Raw genomic sequence first — 20,359 nt, forward strand, 5'->3', positions numbered from 1 at the left:
AGGAGGGTCAGCCTGGTTACTCTAAATGTGGGTTATATCCTTTTTACTTGCGTTTCCTAGATATCAAAGTGAAATCATATCCATAATTTTAATTTAGGCAAGACTGTTTCCTTCTAACACAAACACAAAAATCTTAGTAAGTGTCAAGGTTTCCATCACCAAATCCATTCTTTTATCGCTTTTGGACAACAAAGTGGTTGACTTAATAACTCCACAATTGTCATATGTAATTTTTCCCATTTGAACTAAATTTTTCCAGAGGATGATCCAACAATTCATGTTAGGCTGAGAAAAGATAAACCCCATGCTAAAAAGAAAACTCTAATTTATTTGCTCTTTGTGCAGACATAACCTAAGAATAATAAAAATTCTGAATCCAACCGTAACTAGGCCTGAAGTTCAAGGATGCTCTTATTTAATGTGCTTCAGAAAGCTGAAAACAGTTCAAGATCAAGACTGTTAGGCATAAAACAGAAATTTATTTAAAAAACGAAACACTGTCTTTTAGATACACAGGTACAAGAGAAATTCCAGGCTGTGGCAGCATCTTCTCCAGAAACAGCTTCCACCACAGTCAATACTGGTTTCGAAATTGGTTGCTTAGGTCTTGGAGTTCAACTACTAAGGTGTCCATGGCTGCTATTTCATGAGCTAGCTCCACGGAAACTTCTCCACTGGTGACATCTATAAAAAGGTGCTGCAACATTTAAAAAGGAGAGAACTATCAAAACAACTACTGTAAGGAAAGATACAGGAATTAGAAATTAACATATCTTTTGTATAATAACATCCCGTTAAAGAAGCAATTTCTTCTGTTCACCATCTTAGGAAATGAACAAGCTATAACAATTAAATAATGAATCCAAGCAACATTTCCAAACTTGTACATTTAAATAAGCTCTGTTCTGCAAAGTATGCTTTGAATATGGGCTATTCATCAGGATGCTTTGGGAATGAATAGGCGTTATTCTATTTGTCATGTACGCAATGAAAAGAAATATATTTTATAATCAAGTTCACATAACTCATATCTTTCATGGGACTTATTGGAGAACTAATTTTGACTGGAGCCTCAGGGGCCACAAAACTTTAAGATTTGATACAGGCAAGCAAAACAAGAGAAAAGCAAAACAAAATAAAGATACAGCCTGCTCATGTAAAATAAACTGCTTTGGGGAGCTTACAACATTTTGGGAATCTATTTGAGGAATTGCTTGCTGTGTCAATACAGATACCTAAGAAAGCAGCTTTAGAATTTTAAGAAACACATGTGTATGTGTGTGTATTAATTAGAAATTGTATTAATGAGTTTCACATCTATCTTTTGTCACAGACTGGACCATGACAGCCCAGTTACTTTAGCTGGGTGCTGGCAGAACTACTGGAATAGGTTTGTTTCATATAGTGACTTCTGGAGCAAAGGGTATTTATTTGGATTAAGAATTCCAAGAATCTTCAGCAAAATTTGACCATACTACTTTTTAGCCATACTGTGCACAGAATTTCATTAACAGAATGTGACATAATTAGTACAGAAAATACTTTTTTTGGGAAAATAACACAGGCACATATAACATTTTTAAATAAAAAAAAACTATAGTGTTTGCAAATCTGAATGAATCTGCATCACTGTCCACTAATAAGTTATTGTGGACCATCGAGTAAGACCTGACCCATACCTGACCTTCCCGTGGGTTTATAGAGGCCATTAATCACACGGGAAGGAGGAGATTGCCCATCTTTCTCCTGAAGAACAATTTGTTGATTTGATCTGCATATCTTTGTGTTGACAGGGCAGTTTCTAACCTCTAAGCCACCAGAGTTCTCTCCCTCCAAGAGGAAGATGAGGAGGAGGAGGAGCAGCTAAAGCTGAGAAAGGGTAATTTGCTGACGGTCTCACACATCGTGAAGTGATGAAATCTGCTCTAGACTCCAGGGTTTCTGACTGAGGACTCAGCAAATGGCCTACATACTGCTCTTTGCAACAACCGTGCAGAATACATGCAAACATATACACTATTCAAACACATACAGATAAATTCTATTTACTTGGAAACTTTTATTAACATTTAATTCCATGCAATAAGACATTATAATAAATTAACATGCTACTTATGTTGAAAATCAATCTAGCTTATTAATGATTTTCTTTTCATATTATTAAAAACAAAAGACACTTAACATTACATAAATTCTTTTAGGATATTTGGTAAAATTTCCCGAGCCTTTTAAGATTTGGGTGTAAAATATCTTTTCTTTGCATTTCATGAACTATTCCCAAACAGCATCATTAGTTTGGAAGGCTACTTTAACGAGCACTTTGAATCTGAGAAACACATCTCAATTTCCGGACAATTTCAGTTTTTGAGGGTATCTTAATATAATGTTTTTAAAAGGCTGGGTTAAGAAACTAATTGAGTGAGTTGCACTGGAACTCTGCAAGCAGAGTACATAACACATTGGTTGGCAGTTGAAATACACCAGTTGCTCTGTGTTGGGGAAAGACAGGCAGTTCTCCCCTGTGAAGATTTGTTAAGAGGCTCGGAATCCTGATGGAGGGTTACTATGAATAGGAATTGGCTCTACAGCACTGGATTTCTGCAACAAGTATTAATTAGAAAACAATGAAAGAAAAAACTATCAGGGGCTATTTAAGCAACAGTTAAGGTAAATACCGTTACATGAACTTTGCATGTGTACATCTGTTTATGTGGATATGCATAAAATAACACACAGATGGGGGGTTGTGTTACAAATATATTTTGCACAAAGTCCAGGCTGGATTTAAAAGGGGTCATGGTACTAGAGATATTGTAGCTGATGTTAGACGCATCTTGGCTGAAAGCAGGGAATACCAGAAGAATGTCTATCTGTGTTTCATTGACTATGCAAAGGCATTTGACTGTGTGGATCATAACAAACTGTGGCTGACTCTGAGAAGAATGGGAATCCCAGAACACTTGATCGTTCTAATGCAAAACTTATACTTGGACCAGGAGGCAGTCGTCAGAACAGAGCAAGGGAAAACTGCATGGTTCAAAATTGGGAAGGGCGTACGCCAGGGATGCATCCTATCTCCATACCTCTTCAACCTATATGCAGAACAGATTATCCGGGAGGCTGGGCTCTATGAGGAGAAATGTGAGGTCAAGATTGGTGCTTGATTTATCAACCATCTGCGTTATGCAGATGACACAACCCTGCTGGATGAAACTGAAGAGGACCTGAAGCGCCTGCTGCAGAGTGTCAAGGACTGCAGCCTACAATATGGATTGAGGCTCAATGTCAAGAAGACAAAGATTCTCACCACTGGACCAATTGGCAGCATCAGGATGGATGGTGAAGAGATTGAGATTGTACACAGCTTTAGTTTGCTTGGCTCCGTAGTCAACAGTCTTGGCACCAGCAGCCAGGAAATGAAAAGGCGCATTGCCATGGGAAAGTCTGCTGTTAGGGACCTCTCCAAAGTACTGAAGAGCAATGGTGTCTCTCTGGAGACTAAGGTGCGTCTGATACAGGCTATGGTCTTCGCAATCACCTGTTATGCATCAGAGAGTTGGACAATGACCAAGGAGGAGAGAAGGAGAATTGATGCCTTTGAGCTGTGGTGCTGGAGAAGAGTATTGAGAATACCATGGACTGCTAGGAAAACAAACAGATTTGTCCTGGAAAGGGTTAAACCGGGTGGCTCCTTGGAGGCAAGGATTCTGAGGCTCCGTCTAACATACTTTGGACATGTTGTGAGGAGAAACTGGTCCTTGGAGAGGGACATCATGCTTGGGAGGTGGAGGGACAGCGCAGGAGAGGAAAGCCCTCTATGAGGTGGATTGATTCAGTGACTGGGATAATTGGGATGGGAGTGTCAGAGACAGTGCGATTGGCACAGGACAGAGCGGAGTTTAGGGCTGTTGTACATAGGGTCGCTGTGAGTCGCAAGTGACTCGACGGCACATAACAACAAGCTTGATTTTCAAATCTGAAACACAACTATTATTAAATAGCCTCTTACGTTTTAAGATATTAAATAGTATTTGTTTTTGTTTATTGTTGTGTACTGTAGAGTCGGAACTGACCCAGTTTTCAGAGGCGGTTAATCCCACGGGAGGAATTGTCCATCCTTCTCCCACGGAGCAGCTGGTGGCCTCAAAAAGCATGTCTTTGGGATTGCAGCGCAGCTTCTTGCCGCTAGGCCACCAGAGCTCCCTAAATATTATTTAGAATACTTATTTTATGTTTAAGAATTCTTCTTTTTCTCTCTTCATTTCTCAGTATTTCATAAATTTTATAGAGACACAAAAAAAGAGAACTCTTGCAGTGTAGTCTGCTGAGTATTGTTCTGCTAATCCAAAAGCTATGCGTTTGTTTGAGAAAGATGGGCAATCTCTTCTCATTGTGGTTCAGAGCTGCCAGCACCCAAGAGAAGGTGGCTGGGGGTTAGAACCAACCTGACAGCAGTGAGTGATGCAGGAGGGGGGGGAAAAACTATCCCAAGCTCTAAAAAATCCAACTCTCAAGCTTAAACGCATCAGGCTGACCGAGATCCTCCAATAATAAGTGGTTGGCAACATTTGCTGTGAGAACATAAAAAAGACAAAAAAGGAGGGAGGAAAACTAGAGACAAATGGCACAGCAGCCTAAGGAGGGATAGAAATCTAGTATTGTTGAATGACAAGAACGTGGTTTCAAATGCTTCTGTTCTGTGTAAATGGATTTAAATGTTCAACACAACCAAAATAGTTTTCTTTCAACAGTATGTGTAGAAAAAAAAAAATGTGAATAAAAAAAAACCAATCTGAACTGTCTCAGCAATATTATCACATGCAAAACAAAGATCCTAAGAAGCTGTGGCTATTAACACAGAGGGAACTGGAAGCGTATATTCTGATGAAATAAGTAGCTGATAGATTAGAGTGGTTGACCAAAACCCAGGGAACTTCTTCCCATTTGTGAAGGGAAGTCGTAGGGGCAGCGTGTGGCTCTGATTCCTTGGCGTGAGCTCTCACAGCCTTGTCAGGCAGAGTGCTGGAGTTGTTCCAGCAAACTAGGATAATAAATTTCTCCTGGGCAAACAGAAACCTGGCTCTCACATACAAATAAATAGTAAGTTCTAAAGAGGTTCTAATGATGCCCTGGTCAGAAAAAATAATCTATTTTTAAGAAAAGTATCTTGTAGTAAGGATTTTACACATGCCCATGAGCTAAACCAGTAGGTTTGCTCTCAAAAGTGAGTCCAAATCAGTGTTAAAGCCAAATTAGACTAAAGGTTAAAACTGGCCAGAAGCTGACTCTCTAGCTGGTTTTCAGAGGCTGTAAATCACACAGGAGCAACTGCCCACGTTTCTGCCTTCTTGGAGCAGCTGATGGATTGGAGGGGCCACATAGGTGCTGCCTCGTTTAGGGGAGTAGCACCGACTAGGTTAACAGAGCTCCTCTGGATTAAACAGTGAAAGCAAATAAAGACTAAAAAAGAAATCTGACAACTAGAGATTTAGTCTAACTCTGAGTGCATATTAGAATTGACTAGAAAATCTGACAGAGATTCCCCCAGACCTGAAGCTCTATCTGTCAGAGCAAGAGTCCAGAAATCTATCTCCAAAAAAGCTTTGGCACTGTACTGCAATGTGATATGTGGGACCTAATGGGACATTTTACTTGTTAACCCTAAGACGCTCATTCATCTAAAGCTCTCTTTGTGACATCCACTTTTGTTTTGTTGTTAGGGGCTATCGATATACTACTTTAATATTTTTTCTCTTAGTTTTTTTTTTTTTACTTAAAATGTTTTTGGTTTATTTTTTATAATTGACTCTTTATTTACGTCTCATGTGCCAACTTAGAGTTTTCCACCAACTTGGGGGGCAGAAACTTTCCCAGGCTTCTCAACTTTTTGAGTAGGCACTGCTTTTGTGGGAGCCTTAGTAGCAGCCATTGCTGTCTTTTTAGATGCTGGTTTAGCACTTCTGTTTCCTTGGCAGCCCTGATAGCCTGTTCTAGATGAGCCTTTCTAACTTTAGGCTTTCAACTGAAAGTATTTAATTGTTTTTTTTAATTTTATATTGGTTTGCTTAAAAATTCATATCCGTTGTGTTTCACACTATCTTTCATTCACACTGCGTTTCATAGAATTATTTCCATACAACGCATTTTATAAAATTAATCACCACTGAACTATACCCACCATTACCCCATCTTTCCACCAGATCTTTCCCATTTCCTTTACTCCTCCCTCCACCCACCAAATCATGTGACCCTGTGATTTCTGCCCAGCCCACCCTCACCCCTTTACTCCCAACCCTTCCTCCCTTGGATCCTCATACACTTGAAAGTATTTTTAAAGAAAGCATTAAGTCATCACCATAAATGGAGAATAAGCAATAAGCACCATGAAATTGTAGGTTTAGTGTGTTAGCTTTACTTTCTGAATACATGTTGAACCAAATTCACCTAGTCTTCATTTATGGATTTGGGTATAATTTGGTTAGAATAAAATGTAAAAATTTTACATTTTACGTAAAAATGGAGGATGATCATATCAGATCACAAAAACTGGAAGATTCGTACATTATTATATAATTGACAAGTTACATCATTATAACTGATCATGTTCTAGTCAAAGTGGCCATAATCTTGCTCATTACAGCCAGCATTAGCCTTTACCTCACACCTCCACATTTGTTACTGCCAGGTACGTTATTAATGCACAAAATAACTGGGTAGATCTTTTTTCACTGTGGTTGAAAATGTAAACCATCAGATAATGAGACAAGTGTAGGCTGTGCTGTTATTGTCTACCGTCGAGTCAGAATCAACTCGTATCTGACTCTCCAGCGGGTTTTCTGAGACAGTAAATTGCATCGGGGGGGGGGGGACTCTGCATCTTTCTCTCATGGGGCAGCCTGTGTATTCAAGCTGCATGCCTTTGGGTTGGCAACACAACTCCTTTCCACTAAGCTACCAGAGCTCCCTAAGTGTAGGTGTATATCGGAAGTAGAAATTTTACTGACTGCACGTATGCCACAAAAGTGTCAATAAAAAGGTATTGTTTCCCTTTAATTTATGAAGAGGACAAGGCCCTAACTGTACACATTAACTCCTAATGCTCCCTAGTTAGTCATATTTGGGTTAGCCTAGCTAGGAAGGAAGGCCTGACTACTTCTAGGAGTAAGGCCACAGTTCACAATGGTCTAATCCTACTGTTGGAGCCATGATGAACTCTGATGCAAAGGTGACAGTGGGCAACAATAAGATGCTACTGGTCCAAAAAATATCCTCATCAGAACAACCTGGGGCACTCTCTACCAAACTATACAGACTTAAAATTACCTCTGATTGAAAAGAATTTGGAATAGTAGGAGTGGCCTCCACTTTCTAAACAACACGCCTCTGGAAACTCTATAAACTTTGACAAACGACAGTAGTTATAGAAAGGCTTCAGGTCTCTTGTTCACAGGGTCACTATGAGTTGTGCTCGACTTGACAGTAATCAACAACAAGAAGATGATATTAAAAATCTTTCCCCACATGACAATTCTAATTGATTCACATTACAATCTTACCTTTGCTTTTGATATCAAGCCCCGTAAATTGAGTCGAACTGAAGAAAGCATTTGGATAGCCTCTTGGGGACTGGATTTGCTTTTACTGCATTTTATAGCCACTGAAAGAGAAATATGGGGGGAATTATCTACTAAAAATAGGTAATGATAATTTACAGGTTTAAAAAAGTTGAACTTTATAGAAACAGATTTTAGGACTCTTCCTGTATGTAAAATTTTCTTTTTGAAATGTTAATAACTGTGTGTATCTTAAAGCAAAAGAATTCACTGACAAAGTGGAAAAAGGTTACGGAAGAGAGGTGATTTTGGTGAGTTACAAATCATAACATATTAAGCACAGACTCAAGCTTGCAGCCAAAAAACCAAGCTGCCCAACTCTCACAGAGAAGACGGCACTTGTGCAGGGCAGTCTAGCAGACCTGCACACACATGGTCCCAGTCCCGGTAAAGGACTGCAACGCTAATGAAGCTGGCTGAAGAATGCGATGCTTTCCACATTCAGGGTTTACACCTCCACTCTGGAAGGATCTATACCAACAGTCTATGGCTTTCACCATAGAGGCTGTGAGCACAGCAGGCGTCCAGGGCCCTGAGTTGTGAGTGGCATCTGCAGGTCAGAGGGGGAAGGGTGGGGACTCGCCTCCTCCAGCATTCTGAGGAGTCCATTTTCCTAAGAACTGAAATTATGAAGGGGTCCACTGCCTAACTCTTATCCCTGCCCGGAAAGAATGCCCAGGTACCAGTGCTTTGTAAAACTAAGCAAAGAAGACGGTACAAATGCAAGGCCTGTTTCTTCACTCAATTAGTTTTAGTCCTCTTAATTAAGCTTATGAAATTGAAAGAGCCCAACAACTAGATTCTTATTTTACAACTCCACTGAAGGTGTAAGCTTTAAAGTCCACTTGTACTCTAGCTTTTAAAATGAGGATATAAAAGAGGTGTCTTTTTGCATGCAAACATTGTTCAATTGCGCAGAGGCTGTGCCTGGTAAAACAGTTTCATCATTATTGGTAGGGAGTTTTGGTGGACTCGTAGTAAGGAGATGTCCTGCCAACCTGAAGGCACTGTTTGACTCCACCAGCTCCTCCACAAAGATGGGCAATCTCCTCCTGTGTGATTTACTACCTCTGAACGCTAGAGGGTCAGTTAGGCGTGGATTCCAACTCAATGGCACACAACAACATCACTAAGTAGGAATGTCTCCCAGAGTCATAGAAAAACCAAGTTGATATTCATTCCTCTATCAAATAATTAGACTTTGATATTTTTCAGCGAATAGTTGAGATTCTTGGTAATTGTTGTGACGTGCCGTCAAATCGAGTGCGACTCACAGGGACCCTATGAACAAAAGATCTGATCCCTGTTCTATCTTGTGGCATCCTCATACTTCCTGACACACAGAAGACCACTGAAGCACTGTTAAGGTTGTTAAAAAGGGCAAAGTTAATGCAGACTGAGTGAGAATGAAAACTTCTGCTGGATCTGGTGGAGGAAACAAAGATGCCACTACCGTGGTGCAATTCTTGTCCTACAAGGTCTACTGGGAGTGAGAATCTGCAAAGAACACTACCCAGAAACTCATGTAAGACAATGCTGTGGTTCTTGGTTTTAATCTCTTCTTTTCAATCTAAGAAAAGTTAAAACCAAACTCAACTGTCTCCCCTTTCCTCCCCCAATTTCCAAAAGATAGTAAGAGACGTAAAGAGATAAAAGACAGGGAAGAAAGGACAAGGGAGAGGGGAAGAGAGGAAGCAGAGAGGCTTGGAGAAGCAACCTGCAGCCTCAATCACCAGGATATCTATGGGAGAAATACCTAACTGTTCTTTTCAAAGTTCCTGAAAGGGCAGAGAACTAACTAGCTTCCTCCACCTTCCCCCTAAAAATAAAACGGCAGAGACTATAAAAGAGGATACCCTGCAGACAATGCAAATGGGCACACAATGGCAGCATTGTTAGAGAGTCTTAAATAGCTCCTTGAGATGACAAAGTTTTATCAAGCTTTCTGAAGTGCTTGGCTACTCTTAACAATAAAAAAAAAAGCAGTGAACCATGTAGAGATTTTAAAAAGAAAGAGAACATTATAAATTAACTTTTAAGAACTTGGTGGCATAGAGGAGTTAACAGATAAGAGAAAGATAGAAAAAGCCAGCTCACTGTTCAACTGTGCACTGATATACAAATGCTCTTAAGAAAAGGTTAAAATTTATCTCCTTATATTTAAAAAATATCATTAAACACCACAGCTGAACATCCACTTAACTATGCCTGAAATGTCGAAGGAGCACTAACACAGAATTCACTAAAGTCAAAGGGAACTTCAAAGCACAGACACTTGTTTTGGTTTTTTTTTAATGAACATTGTTATGATGACAAAATGGTGCTGACAGTAGTTTAAAATCAAATTTAAGAGGAAAAATGAAGGTTTCTTTTCCCTAGATTATCTCTTTAGCTTGAATATTTACATTTGACAGGTGTGATACCAGCACTTGGTGATAAGAGAAAATATCTCGATTTTGCCTGTTATAAAGTTATATAAAGTTAGCTGTTCACAGAAATGTTTAGGGTTGGAAAGTTGAAGTGAAAAAAAGAAATTCTTCAAAGTAAATAACACTTTGCCAATTTTCTACATAGTACTCCTTAGCTCTGTATTGTCCCAAATATGACATTGTATTTCCATAAGCAATCTGAGTCTAATCACCATGAATGAGATGAGAAGAATGGCCATATCAATACTGTTATGTGCTGTCGAGTCACCTGCAACTCACAGTAACCCTATGTACAACAGCCCTGAACCCTGTTCTATCCTTGAGCTAATTTCACTGTCTCTGACACTACACTGTCTCTGCCCCACTCGCCCAGTCACTGAGACAAACAATCTCATCCAGGGTCTTCCTCTCTCGTGCTGTCCCTCCAACCTCCCAAGCATGATGTCCGTCTTCAAAGACTGGTCCCTCCTGGCAACATGCCCAAAGTCAGAAAAAGCTTCAAAATCCTTGCCTTCAGAGAGCAGCTTGGCTTTACCCTCTCCAGGATGGAGCTGTTTGTTCTCCTAGCAGTCCATGGTCTATTCAAGACTCTTCTCCAGCACCACAGCTCAAAGGCATTGACTCTTCTTTTATCATCCTTAGTCATTCCACTCTTTAACAATTACCTCCAACATTCTTCCACTGAATTTCAGCTATGGAGATTTTAATACTTAGATCTATCAAGGTTTAACTGGCCCAGGAAATTGGATATTTATATTCTTTTGCCTACAGAATCACTTATCATTCCTCCAGCCCAGAAAAATGATGGAGGGTTGGGAAAGCAAGGGATTAATGTGTGAACTATGTGCAAAGCATTGTAAAGTATTTAAATATATTTCCATTTATTCTTTAGATATCCATATGTAGGTATCATCCTATATTACTAAGTAGAAAAACCAAGGCTCAGAGAAGGAGTTTGTCTTGAGTTACTTGGCAAGCACTTAGATCTAGTGTCAGAGTTCAAGTCCTTTTGATTCCAAAGTTCTGTCCTTGTCACAGCCCCCAGTGCCTCATCTGCTAGGATTTAGTTGTAGGAAGAAGGCAGCTGAGAAGCAGGAGGAAAAGCTCACAGTCCTAGGTGTAGTTCTTCATATTGTGACTTTGTTATTTTATTAGAACTGCATTCCCAAGGTATTATATTCATACAAATATAAATATAAAAAAAGCACATCACTAAATCTAAGCAGTATGCCTTTCATTAATGAGAATAATTAAAAACTGTCTTTATCTGGAATATATTTACCCAATGAGCATGTAACTTTAAAAGGAAGGTTACAGATAGAACCCTTTCCTACCTAAACCACTCTTTAATTTCTCAAAGACAGATATAAAATTATATTTTATATTCTTTTGTATATGTCATCACTCTTTGTATAATACAATGTACTCCAGAGGTCTACCTATTTTTCAGAATAAATACTTTCACTTTTAAAGAGAGAACATAAATCAGGGAATAGTTAACTAATCTCCTTAATATGATGTAAATCAATACAAACAGACTGTAAAGTAGAAATTAAGTACAGTTGTAAAAGTATTTCATATTTCTTTAAAAAGTTTCTAATACCCAATCCTATTACAAAGGGTATTTAAGCTTAAATCTTGTTTCTTCTCATTGTTCCAAAGTGCCTAGCACATGTAAGTTGGTCTATAAAATGTTCAAAGAATTAAATATAACAACTCCAATATGGTGAAAGAATTTAAAATTATTAACAATGGTGTTTTACTTTTGACTAATACTCTTATTAGTAAAGGATACATTAAAGCATGCAACAAATAGCAAATATGATGTATTATATACCATGTGCAAGTCCTAAGGCTCTCTGAGCCACTTCCTTAAATGACGCCACATCCTTCTCCCAACAACTGGACTGTGTGTCGCACTTGTATGCCTTAGAGAGATACTGGAATGCCTGAGGAGAGAGAAAGGACAATGCTTAGAACACAACTAAAATTCACATTTCAAACAGAAACATGTCCTGGAAGTCATATGGATCTAATTCCAACCTGAAACACCCACATCAGTATAATACAGCACACTGTTAGTATTATCAAAGAAGGGGCATGATGCCCACACAATAGCAACAAGCAATTAAATCAGACAGATAGAAATCTAACTACAGATAGAGACATTGTCCTGTAAACAAACAACCAAAATGTAAAGGCTAAGATTAGAAATCTGTAGGAAATTAAGAGATTCCCCCAGGACTTGTAGCCATCAGCTTATGAAACCAATTTAAGAAACGGTGAATTCTTCATAATTACTGATAGAAACATAAAAAGGTCACAGAAATTGAAATTTTTTTTTTTCTCTTTCACAACCCATCTTTGTGGATTCATTAGAAAGACGTTACAGATCAAAGAAATTTAAGCACCTTTAATTCTATACATACAGAAGAGGACATAATTCAAGAAGGAATGGAGAGATGGGAAGCAGAGGTGAGTACATGCAGGCAAGTCTGTTCGCTGGTCTGACAGGCAATGGTAGCCATCAGAAGGGTGGACTGAGGGATGACTGGGCAGGACTCAGGGACTAAGAGTCCCACAAATTAACTGGGTTGTGCGTGACCAGTTCCAAATCCATGCAAGAAGTGACTTTCATTTGTTGTGGCTGTTTTGCAAAATGATTATTCTGATCTTAGAAACTCTGGGGGTTCCTTAAAATTTAAGAGGCTACAGACAAAACCTGAATAACTGGTGTCATATTGTACTGATGAGAGATGTGTACAAATACTCCATGCTTGGACTTTAAAAGATACTCTCCAATATATTAATCTACTTCCTTTTTCTCTTTCCCTCATCTTAGGTGTATCATCAGTCCTCATCTTAGATGTATCAGAGTCATTGAGACTGGCTCTGGAAAGGGCAGACTTCAGAGCTGTTGTACATAGATAGGATCACTATAAGTCGCAGGAGACTCGACAGCACATACAAAAACAAAGTATCTTAGATTTAAACACTCTTGCCTTCTATCTAACTTGTGTTGGTCTTTCTTAACACTGATCCTGCACAAAGGAGTGATTGTTGTTATGTGCTGTCGAGTCACCTGCGATTCATAGCGACCCTATGTACAACAGCCCTAAACTCTGTTCTATCCTGTGCCAATCTTACTACCTCTGACACACCTACCCCCATTATCCCAGTCACTGAGTCAATCCATCTCATCCATCACTGGTCTTCTCGCCTGTGCTATCCCCTCCACTCTCCCAAACATGATGTCCCTCTCCAAGGACTGGTCCCTCCATATCCAAAGTATGTCAGACGAGGCCTCAGAATCCTTTCCTCTAAGTGCAGTGAAAAAATGTTGGCCAGCTATTAGCTGCACATCCAGTAGAGGTCAGTAGGTTAAAGAGACCCTTCTGTAAGAAAGAAAACAACTAAGAAAAATTCAGGGAAAGGGGGAAAAAATGTTTACAAGTCTTAATTTGAACACAATTCAAACTACCTATGTGAAAGACTGACTCAAAAGTGAAATGGAACACATTTATGTTATCTTTCAAGTTATCAAACTCTCCTTCCACCCATCAGAAAAGTAGATTTCCTACCCACATAAACACATGGCAAGGGAGCCCAATAAGCAAGGAGAAGTCTCACCTTTTCATTGTCATCAGGCTTGTCACTCTGCCCGTTTCCATACACTTGGGCATACAGCCTCCAGATGGCACCATCGTTTGTCACTCTTGAAGTTACTCTACCAAGTAACTCCTGGAGCTTTCCTTTGAGGCTGGTTGCGGCATCTCCGTTGCGATCAGTCACCCCATCAACCACTGCTCTGACCAGAATTTTAAGGACCTTAAAAAAACAAACAAACAAAAAAGCACATAAGCAAGCTGGTAAACTAGAAACAAGAAAGTTCCCATCACCACTGTTGGAATAACGAAGACCTTGTGAGATCTATTAGATCATTTCCTTTGCTGTTGTTGTTAGGTGCCATCGAGTACAACCCAAAGAGACCCTATGAACAACAGATCTGAACCCTATGTCATCCTCATACCTCCTGACACACTAGAGCCCACTGCTGCAGCCACTGTTGTCAATCTACCTGATTTTTGGTCCTCCTCTCTGTTGCCTTTTGGGAAGCCTCTGCCTTCCCAAGTATAACGTCCCTCCCCAAGGAATAACCTCTCCTAGCAACATGCCCAAAGTATGTGAGGTGAAGCTTTATTATCTTTATCTCCAAAGAACAGTCTGGACGCACCCTCTCCAAGACATATTTGTTTATTCTTTTGGTCATCCATGAGATGGTCAATGTTAGTTTCCAACACCGCAGCTCAAAGGCATCAATTCTTCTGTCCTCCTTATTCACTGTCCAGCTCTCAGATAACAGCAAGTGATAGGAAAGTGAATCAGCAGTACCTTAGTCCTCAAACTGACATTACTGCTTCTCAACAATTTGGAGAGGTCCCCAACAGCACACTTTTCCAGTACACTATCCCTCCTGATTTCCTGACTGTTGGTACCAAGGGTGTCAACTGTGGATCCAAGTAAGGTGAAGTTGTTGATAGTTTCAATCTTTTCTCCATTTATCATGACATTGCCTATGAGTCTCAATAGGATATTGAGATGCAATTCATACTGAAGGCTGTATTCTTTGAACTTTTGCAACAAGTGCTTCAAGTACTCATTTTCAGCAAGCAAGGTTATGCTATCTGCATAAAGAAGGTTATTAATGAGTCTTCCTCTATTCATGATGTCACAATCCTCTTCACAGAGTCCAGCTTCTTGAATAATTTGCTCCAAATACAGATTAAATAAGTGTGGAAAGAGAAAATAACCCTGGTGCACCCCCTTCTTAATTTTGAATCATATAGTGTTGGAGGCCCATATGTGAAGAAGTTGGATTCTGGAAGATAGTTTCTCATGTCTTGGTGAGGGTTGAGTGTGGACTATTTGGTTGTTGTGGGGTTTTTTGTTCACAATCGGGAGAGAGCTGGATGGATTTTCTTGATTTAGCTAACAATGAGTTCTGGGCTGGAAGACTCGTGGTTTAGAATCAACCAGAACTTGGTGGCTAGGCCTCATTGCCCTCTGGCCTGGTGTTAACTGTGTTTGGAATGAACATTCATCTGTTAATTTGCTGTACTGAAGTAACTTAGGGTTGCTGTGATGCTAAACAGTATGCCACTGGTGTGTCAAATGCCATAATGGTTACCCATTGTGGACAGTGTTTGATGGAGGTCCCAGATTGATTCGGGTTTGGAAGCAGGATTGGCATCCACTTCCTAAACCACATGCCTCTAGAAACATTATGAACATAGAGAAGAAATGATAGTTATAGAATAGGGCTCAGGTCTTTTGTTCATATGGTCCCTATGAGTCGTGCTCAACTCAACAGCACTTAAGAACAACAACAACAACAAACAACAGTGTTCCCTTGCTCTATTTGGACAACAGCCTCCGGGTTTAGGTACAGGTTTCACATGAATACACTTAAGTGCTCAAGGATTACCATTCTTCTCTGTTAGCCATAACGTGTTATGATACACATGATACACATAGTCAAATGCCTTCGCATAGCCAATAAGTCATAAGCATTCTTCTGATATTCTTTACTTTCAGCCTGAATCCATCAGCAGTGATTTCCCTGGTACTACAGCCTCTTCTAAATCTTGCTTGAATTTCTGGCAATTTCCTACCTATGTACTTACTGTTCAGCCATTTCTGACTGTTCAGAAGTAGTTTGCCTGCATATGCTATCAATGATACTGTTCTGTAGTTTCTACATTCAGTTGGATCACCTTTCTTGGGAATGGGAACAAATATGGATCTCTTCCAATCTACTGGCCAGCCAGTTGTCCTCCAAATTTCCTGGCATAGATAAGTGAGCACATGCAGGGCTGCATATGTTAACTGAAACAAGTCAACTGGCATCCCATCGATTTCTGGGGTGCCTTATGTTGTGCCAATGCCTTCAATGCAGCTTTCATTTCCTCTTCATTACCACTGACTCCACCTCATATGGTACGTCCTGAAATTTTTCCATGTCAGTCAGTTCTTTTTAGTACAGTGACTCTGTATATTCCCTCCACCTTATTTTGATGCTTCCTGGGTCATTCAATATATTGCTAATAGTATTTTTCAATATAGTGACTTGAGCCTAAATTTGTTTTTCAGTTCTTTCAGCTTGAAAAATGCAGAGCAAGTTCTTCCCTTTTTATTCTCCAATTCCAGCTCTCTGTACATTCCATTATAATACTTTGTTTCTTCTTGGGCTGTGCTTTGAAATTTTCTGTTCAGCTCTTTTACTTCAGTATGTGTCTTCCCTTTGTTTTGGCTTCTCGGTTTCCCAGTGTAATTTTCATAGTCTCTTCTGACATCCATTTCAGTTTTTTTAATTTCTCTCCTTTGTAATGACCTTTTGCTCTCTTCATGGGTGATATCTTTGTTATCACCCCACAACTCTTCAAACTTGATGATTTTGAAATTCAGATGGCATAGATTCAAGATCATATTTTAGTTCTCATAGACTTATTTTAATTTTATTTAGCCTCAATTTGAACTTGCACACGAGTTTCCACCTGGCCTAGTTCTGACTGCCGGTATTGAGCTTCTCCATCAATTCCTTCCACAGCTGTAGTCAATCTGACTCCTACTCAGCCCATCTATTTGTTCATTTTGTGTGATCTATTTAAAGATCATCATCTCTATGCTGTTAAAATGGGAATGAAGCCATCCTGAACCCTTGTCTAGGTCTGCATGCATACTGCCTCTCCAGATGACCCCTGCTGCCTCTGTAGAGGAGCTCTTGCACAGGGCCCCACACCCAGCAGCAGCAGCTTCTCACTTTGCTCTTTCTTAATGGTCTTATCCAAATCTATAGCTTCAAATGCATTGCCGAGAATCAGGCAAACTCCTCCTTGGATCTCCAAGCTATGCACACTCACAGCATATGTCCCACTCATATCCTACATTCATTATAGTTAAGGTTTAGACACAGAAACCAGGTTTATCTTCCTGCAGCCTCCAGGTCAAACCATCCACAAAGTTCCCTGAGCCAATACCCTGAGGTCAACCTTGATTCTCTTCCTTTCCATTTGTGATGGATTTCTTGAGTCCACATTTCAAAAACAAGACAGAAAAAACTGATTTCCAAGGCCACATCTTTTTACCATGGAGCTGCTGGCAGGTTCAAATCACAAACTTTTTGGTTAGCAGTCAAAGGCCAATGTGCCACCAGAGTTCTTTCAACATTTCTGTCCTTCTTCCTGTTTGTTAGGGGCCTTCAGGTTGACTATGATTCACCATGACCATATAAAAGAACAAGAGACTGGAATCTTGCCCTATCCTGCACCGTTCTCATGATCTTCACCATGCTCGCGTCCCCTGTTACAGTTCTGAAAGTGCCAATCCAGCTTCTTGAGTTTAACTCTCTTTCAGTGACCTGCTCCCTTTAACAAAATGATGCTGTTTTCCAAGGACTATGTGAGATAACAGAGAAAGAACTGACACATTTGAGCTGTGGTGTTGGAGAAGAGCACACTGAGCATTCCATTGACAGCCAAGAAAACGGAAGATATATCTAGGTAAAGGTGCAGTCGAAATGCTCTTTTGAAGGGGAGAAGGATGAGGCTTTGCCTCATATACTTTGGACATGTTGCTAAGAGGGGCTATTCCTTGGAGAGGGACAAGATGCTGGGAAAGGCGGAGGGTCTGCGAAGGAGAGGAAGATCCTTAACCAGATGGATTGACACGGTGACTGCTGCAATAGGCTTTGTGTGTCAGGAAGTGTGAGGATGGTGCAGGATAGAACAGGGTTCAGATCTGTTGTTCACAGGGTTGCTGTGAGTCATACTCAACTCAACAGTACCAAAAAACACCACCACATGAGATTAAGTGTAAGATGAAGTTTCACCATCTTTTACTCTAACACAACATTTCTGGTGAGTCCTAAATCCAGTCTTTTCTGCCTTAATTTAGGCCCAATTACTTTCTGTCCAGACTGCTGTTATAATATTCAAACTGGGGGGGGGAGGGAAATCCTAGATTTTAAAAAGGATAAACTGGTAATGCAATTCTTTTTTTTTTTTCCTGTTACCACAAATATTTATTGGTACTATTTATACAGTAAACTAGGTTGTCTGTGAGGTTGTGGATAGCCTGAATTCACTGCTTTCTTGTGCACAATGGTGCTCTCTCCTTTATAAATGGGCAATTCTCTTTGGCATCCATTAGGCTTTTGCCCAGATATTGGATTAAGTGGAATTGCTGGGTCAAATGGTATCTCTATTTGCAACTTTTTGAGAAAGCGCCATACTGCTTTCCACAGGGGTTGCACCATTTTACACTCCCACCAACAGTGAATCAGGGTTCCAGTTTCTCCACAACCTCGCCAGCATTTGTTGCTTGCTGTTCTGTTAAATTTTGCTATTTTGACTGGGGTGAAATGATATCTCATAGTTGTTTTAATTTGCATCTCTCTTAGGGCTAGGGATTTTGAGCATTTCTTCATGTGTTTGTTAGCCATCTGAATGTCGTCTTCGGTGAAGTGCCTGTTCATAACCTGTGCCCATTTTTCTATTGGATTATTTACCTTTATCTTGTTGTGGTGCTCAAGTATTTCATAAATTCTGGATATAAGTCCCTTATCTGATATGTTATTACCGAATACTTTTTCCCAGTCAGTGGCTTCCCTTTTTACCCTACTGGAGAAGTTTTTGGATGTGCATAGGGATTTGAGTCTTAGAAGGTCCCATTCATCTATGTTATCTTCTGGTTGTAGCTTTTCCAGGATACTGGGAAGACTGTTTATGTTGTGGATTAGGACTTCTAGTGTTGTTCCTAGCTTTTCTGTAATGAAGTTTATAGTCCTTGGTTTTAGTCCTAGGTCCATGATCCACCTTGAGTTGGTTTTTGTGTATGGAGTGAGGTGTGCGTCTTGCTTGAGTCTTTTGCAGATATTTTTCCAATTTTGCCAACACCATTTGTTAAAAAGGTGGTAATGCAATTCTATTAGGCATACAGGGTGAGAAGAAAATATTTCTTCTTCCAACTAGTAGTTGATCCAACTCAGTTTATCTTGGCTCTGTCGTCAACAGTTTATTTTTTACTCATGCTCTGAATGCTGAGAGATGGATTAAATCGGGCCTCAGAGCAGGCTTATATTGTTTCCACAGGGCACTTCTGTTACATCTATATTAGTTTGTGCACCTCAAGAACATATAAAAGTATCTCCCCAATTTTCTGTTCCTCTAATTGAGGAAAAGCAAAGACATCTGGGCCCATCTGAAAAATCAGCTTGAGAGTTACCCAAACTTTGCTAAGTGTTGTCCAAGGGCCAGAGAACCACTGGCATAAGCTTGGAGCTCACTAGAGTTGCTGGCTGTTCACTGGCGATGGGGAGCTCTGGTGGCACAGTCTATAGGGAGTTGTGCTGGTCCAAAGGTGGTGCCTCTGGTACTTTTAATCCATCAGAGACTCTGAGGAAGAAAGATGGGCATTCTCCTCCCCTGCAATTTACAGCCTCCTGTAAACTCACTGGATAGTCAGGTACAAGTTGGTTCTGACCCAACAGCAATGACTAGTAGTGGAGGTGGTGGTGGGGACTGTGATCTACCATGGAGTGATAGTCTCCTTCCCCAACAAGCTCCTAGGTGATGATAATGTAGTTGGTCCAAAAACAACAAGTAACAAGTTCTTAAGCTAGTTTCTAACTGATTATTTAAGTTCAACACCTTGTTGACAATTTTGCCTTTTCACCCCAGAAATGCTGAAGCAGAAACACATTTTAACAAATGATTCTTACAGATTAAGCTGTTTTGGGGTTGGTTTGTTTTTTTGTTGTTTTTGTTTTTGTTTTTGTTTTTTTTTTACGTATAAGACTTTATTTCCACAGGGATCTTGTTAAAATGTGGATTTTGATTCAGTATATTTGGAGCGAAAGGAAAATTCTCAGCAGTGGGTTGAGGTACAATTGGTTCATACAGGCACCGAAAGCTCTGGTTCTCAGAGACAGTGTTCCCTCATCTTTAACTCTACTCAGTTTCAAAGAGAAGACCCCGTTCCATCATCTTGTATACCGGTGTCTAATAGGGCTTGCCACACAACACTAATTCAGTAATATCTGTACCTGAAGGACACAGTGAGTGAACACACATCTTTCAGGAAGTGTGGCAAAAAGAAGCACCACCAGTGTGATACTTGCTGTCTCCTCTGAGAATATTTAGATCCATGTATGAGTTGTAGTCAAGCAGGCTCCAATCCAAAATCTCTGTAGATGGTCATTGAAATTAATAAAAAAAAAAAGCAGGCTCCTCTGAAACGTCAGGAGGTCCTTGGCAAGGC

At 40.0% G+C, this 20,359-nt stretch overlaps 1 protein-coding gene across 1 annotated transcript in view; it reads right to left on the reverse strand.

Moving 5' to 3' along the window:
- Positions 1-574: 574 nt before the first annotated feature.
- The window catches only part of TTC27 (tetratricopeptide repeat domain 27), a 223,312-nt gene continuing 203,527 nt past the window's right edge, over positions 575-20,359 (reverse strand). The window contains exons 16-19 of the mRNA XM_006882399.1: positions 13,673-13,870; positions 11,880-11,991; positions 7,557-7,657; positions 575-697 (exon numbers count right to left, since the gene is read on the reverse strand). Coding sequence (XP_006882461.1) covers positions 575-697; positions 7,557-7,657; positions 11,880-11,991; positions 13,673-13,870 — 534 coding nt within the window. The remainder of the gene's footprint in view (positions 698-7,556; positions 7,658-11,879; positions 11,992-13,672; positions 13,871-20,359) is intronic.

The sequence above is a fragment of the Elephantulus edwardii genome, unplaced genomic scaffold, assembly GCF_000299155.1.
Source record: "Elephantulus edwardii isolate Elephantulus edwardi_28Jun2011 unplaced genomic scaffold, EleEdw1.0 scaffold00019, whole genome shotgun sequence".
NCBI classification, from domain to species: domain Eukaryota; kingdom Metazoa; phylum Chordata; class Mammalia; order Macroscelidea; family Macroscelididae; genus Elephantulus; species Elephantulus edwardii.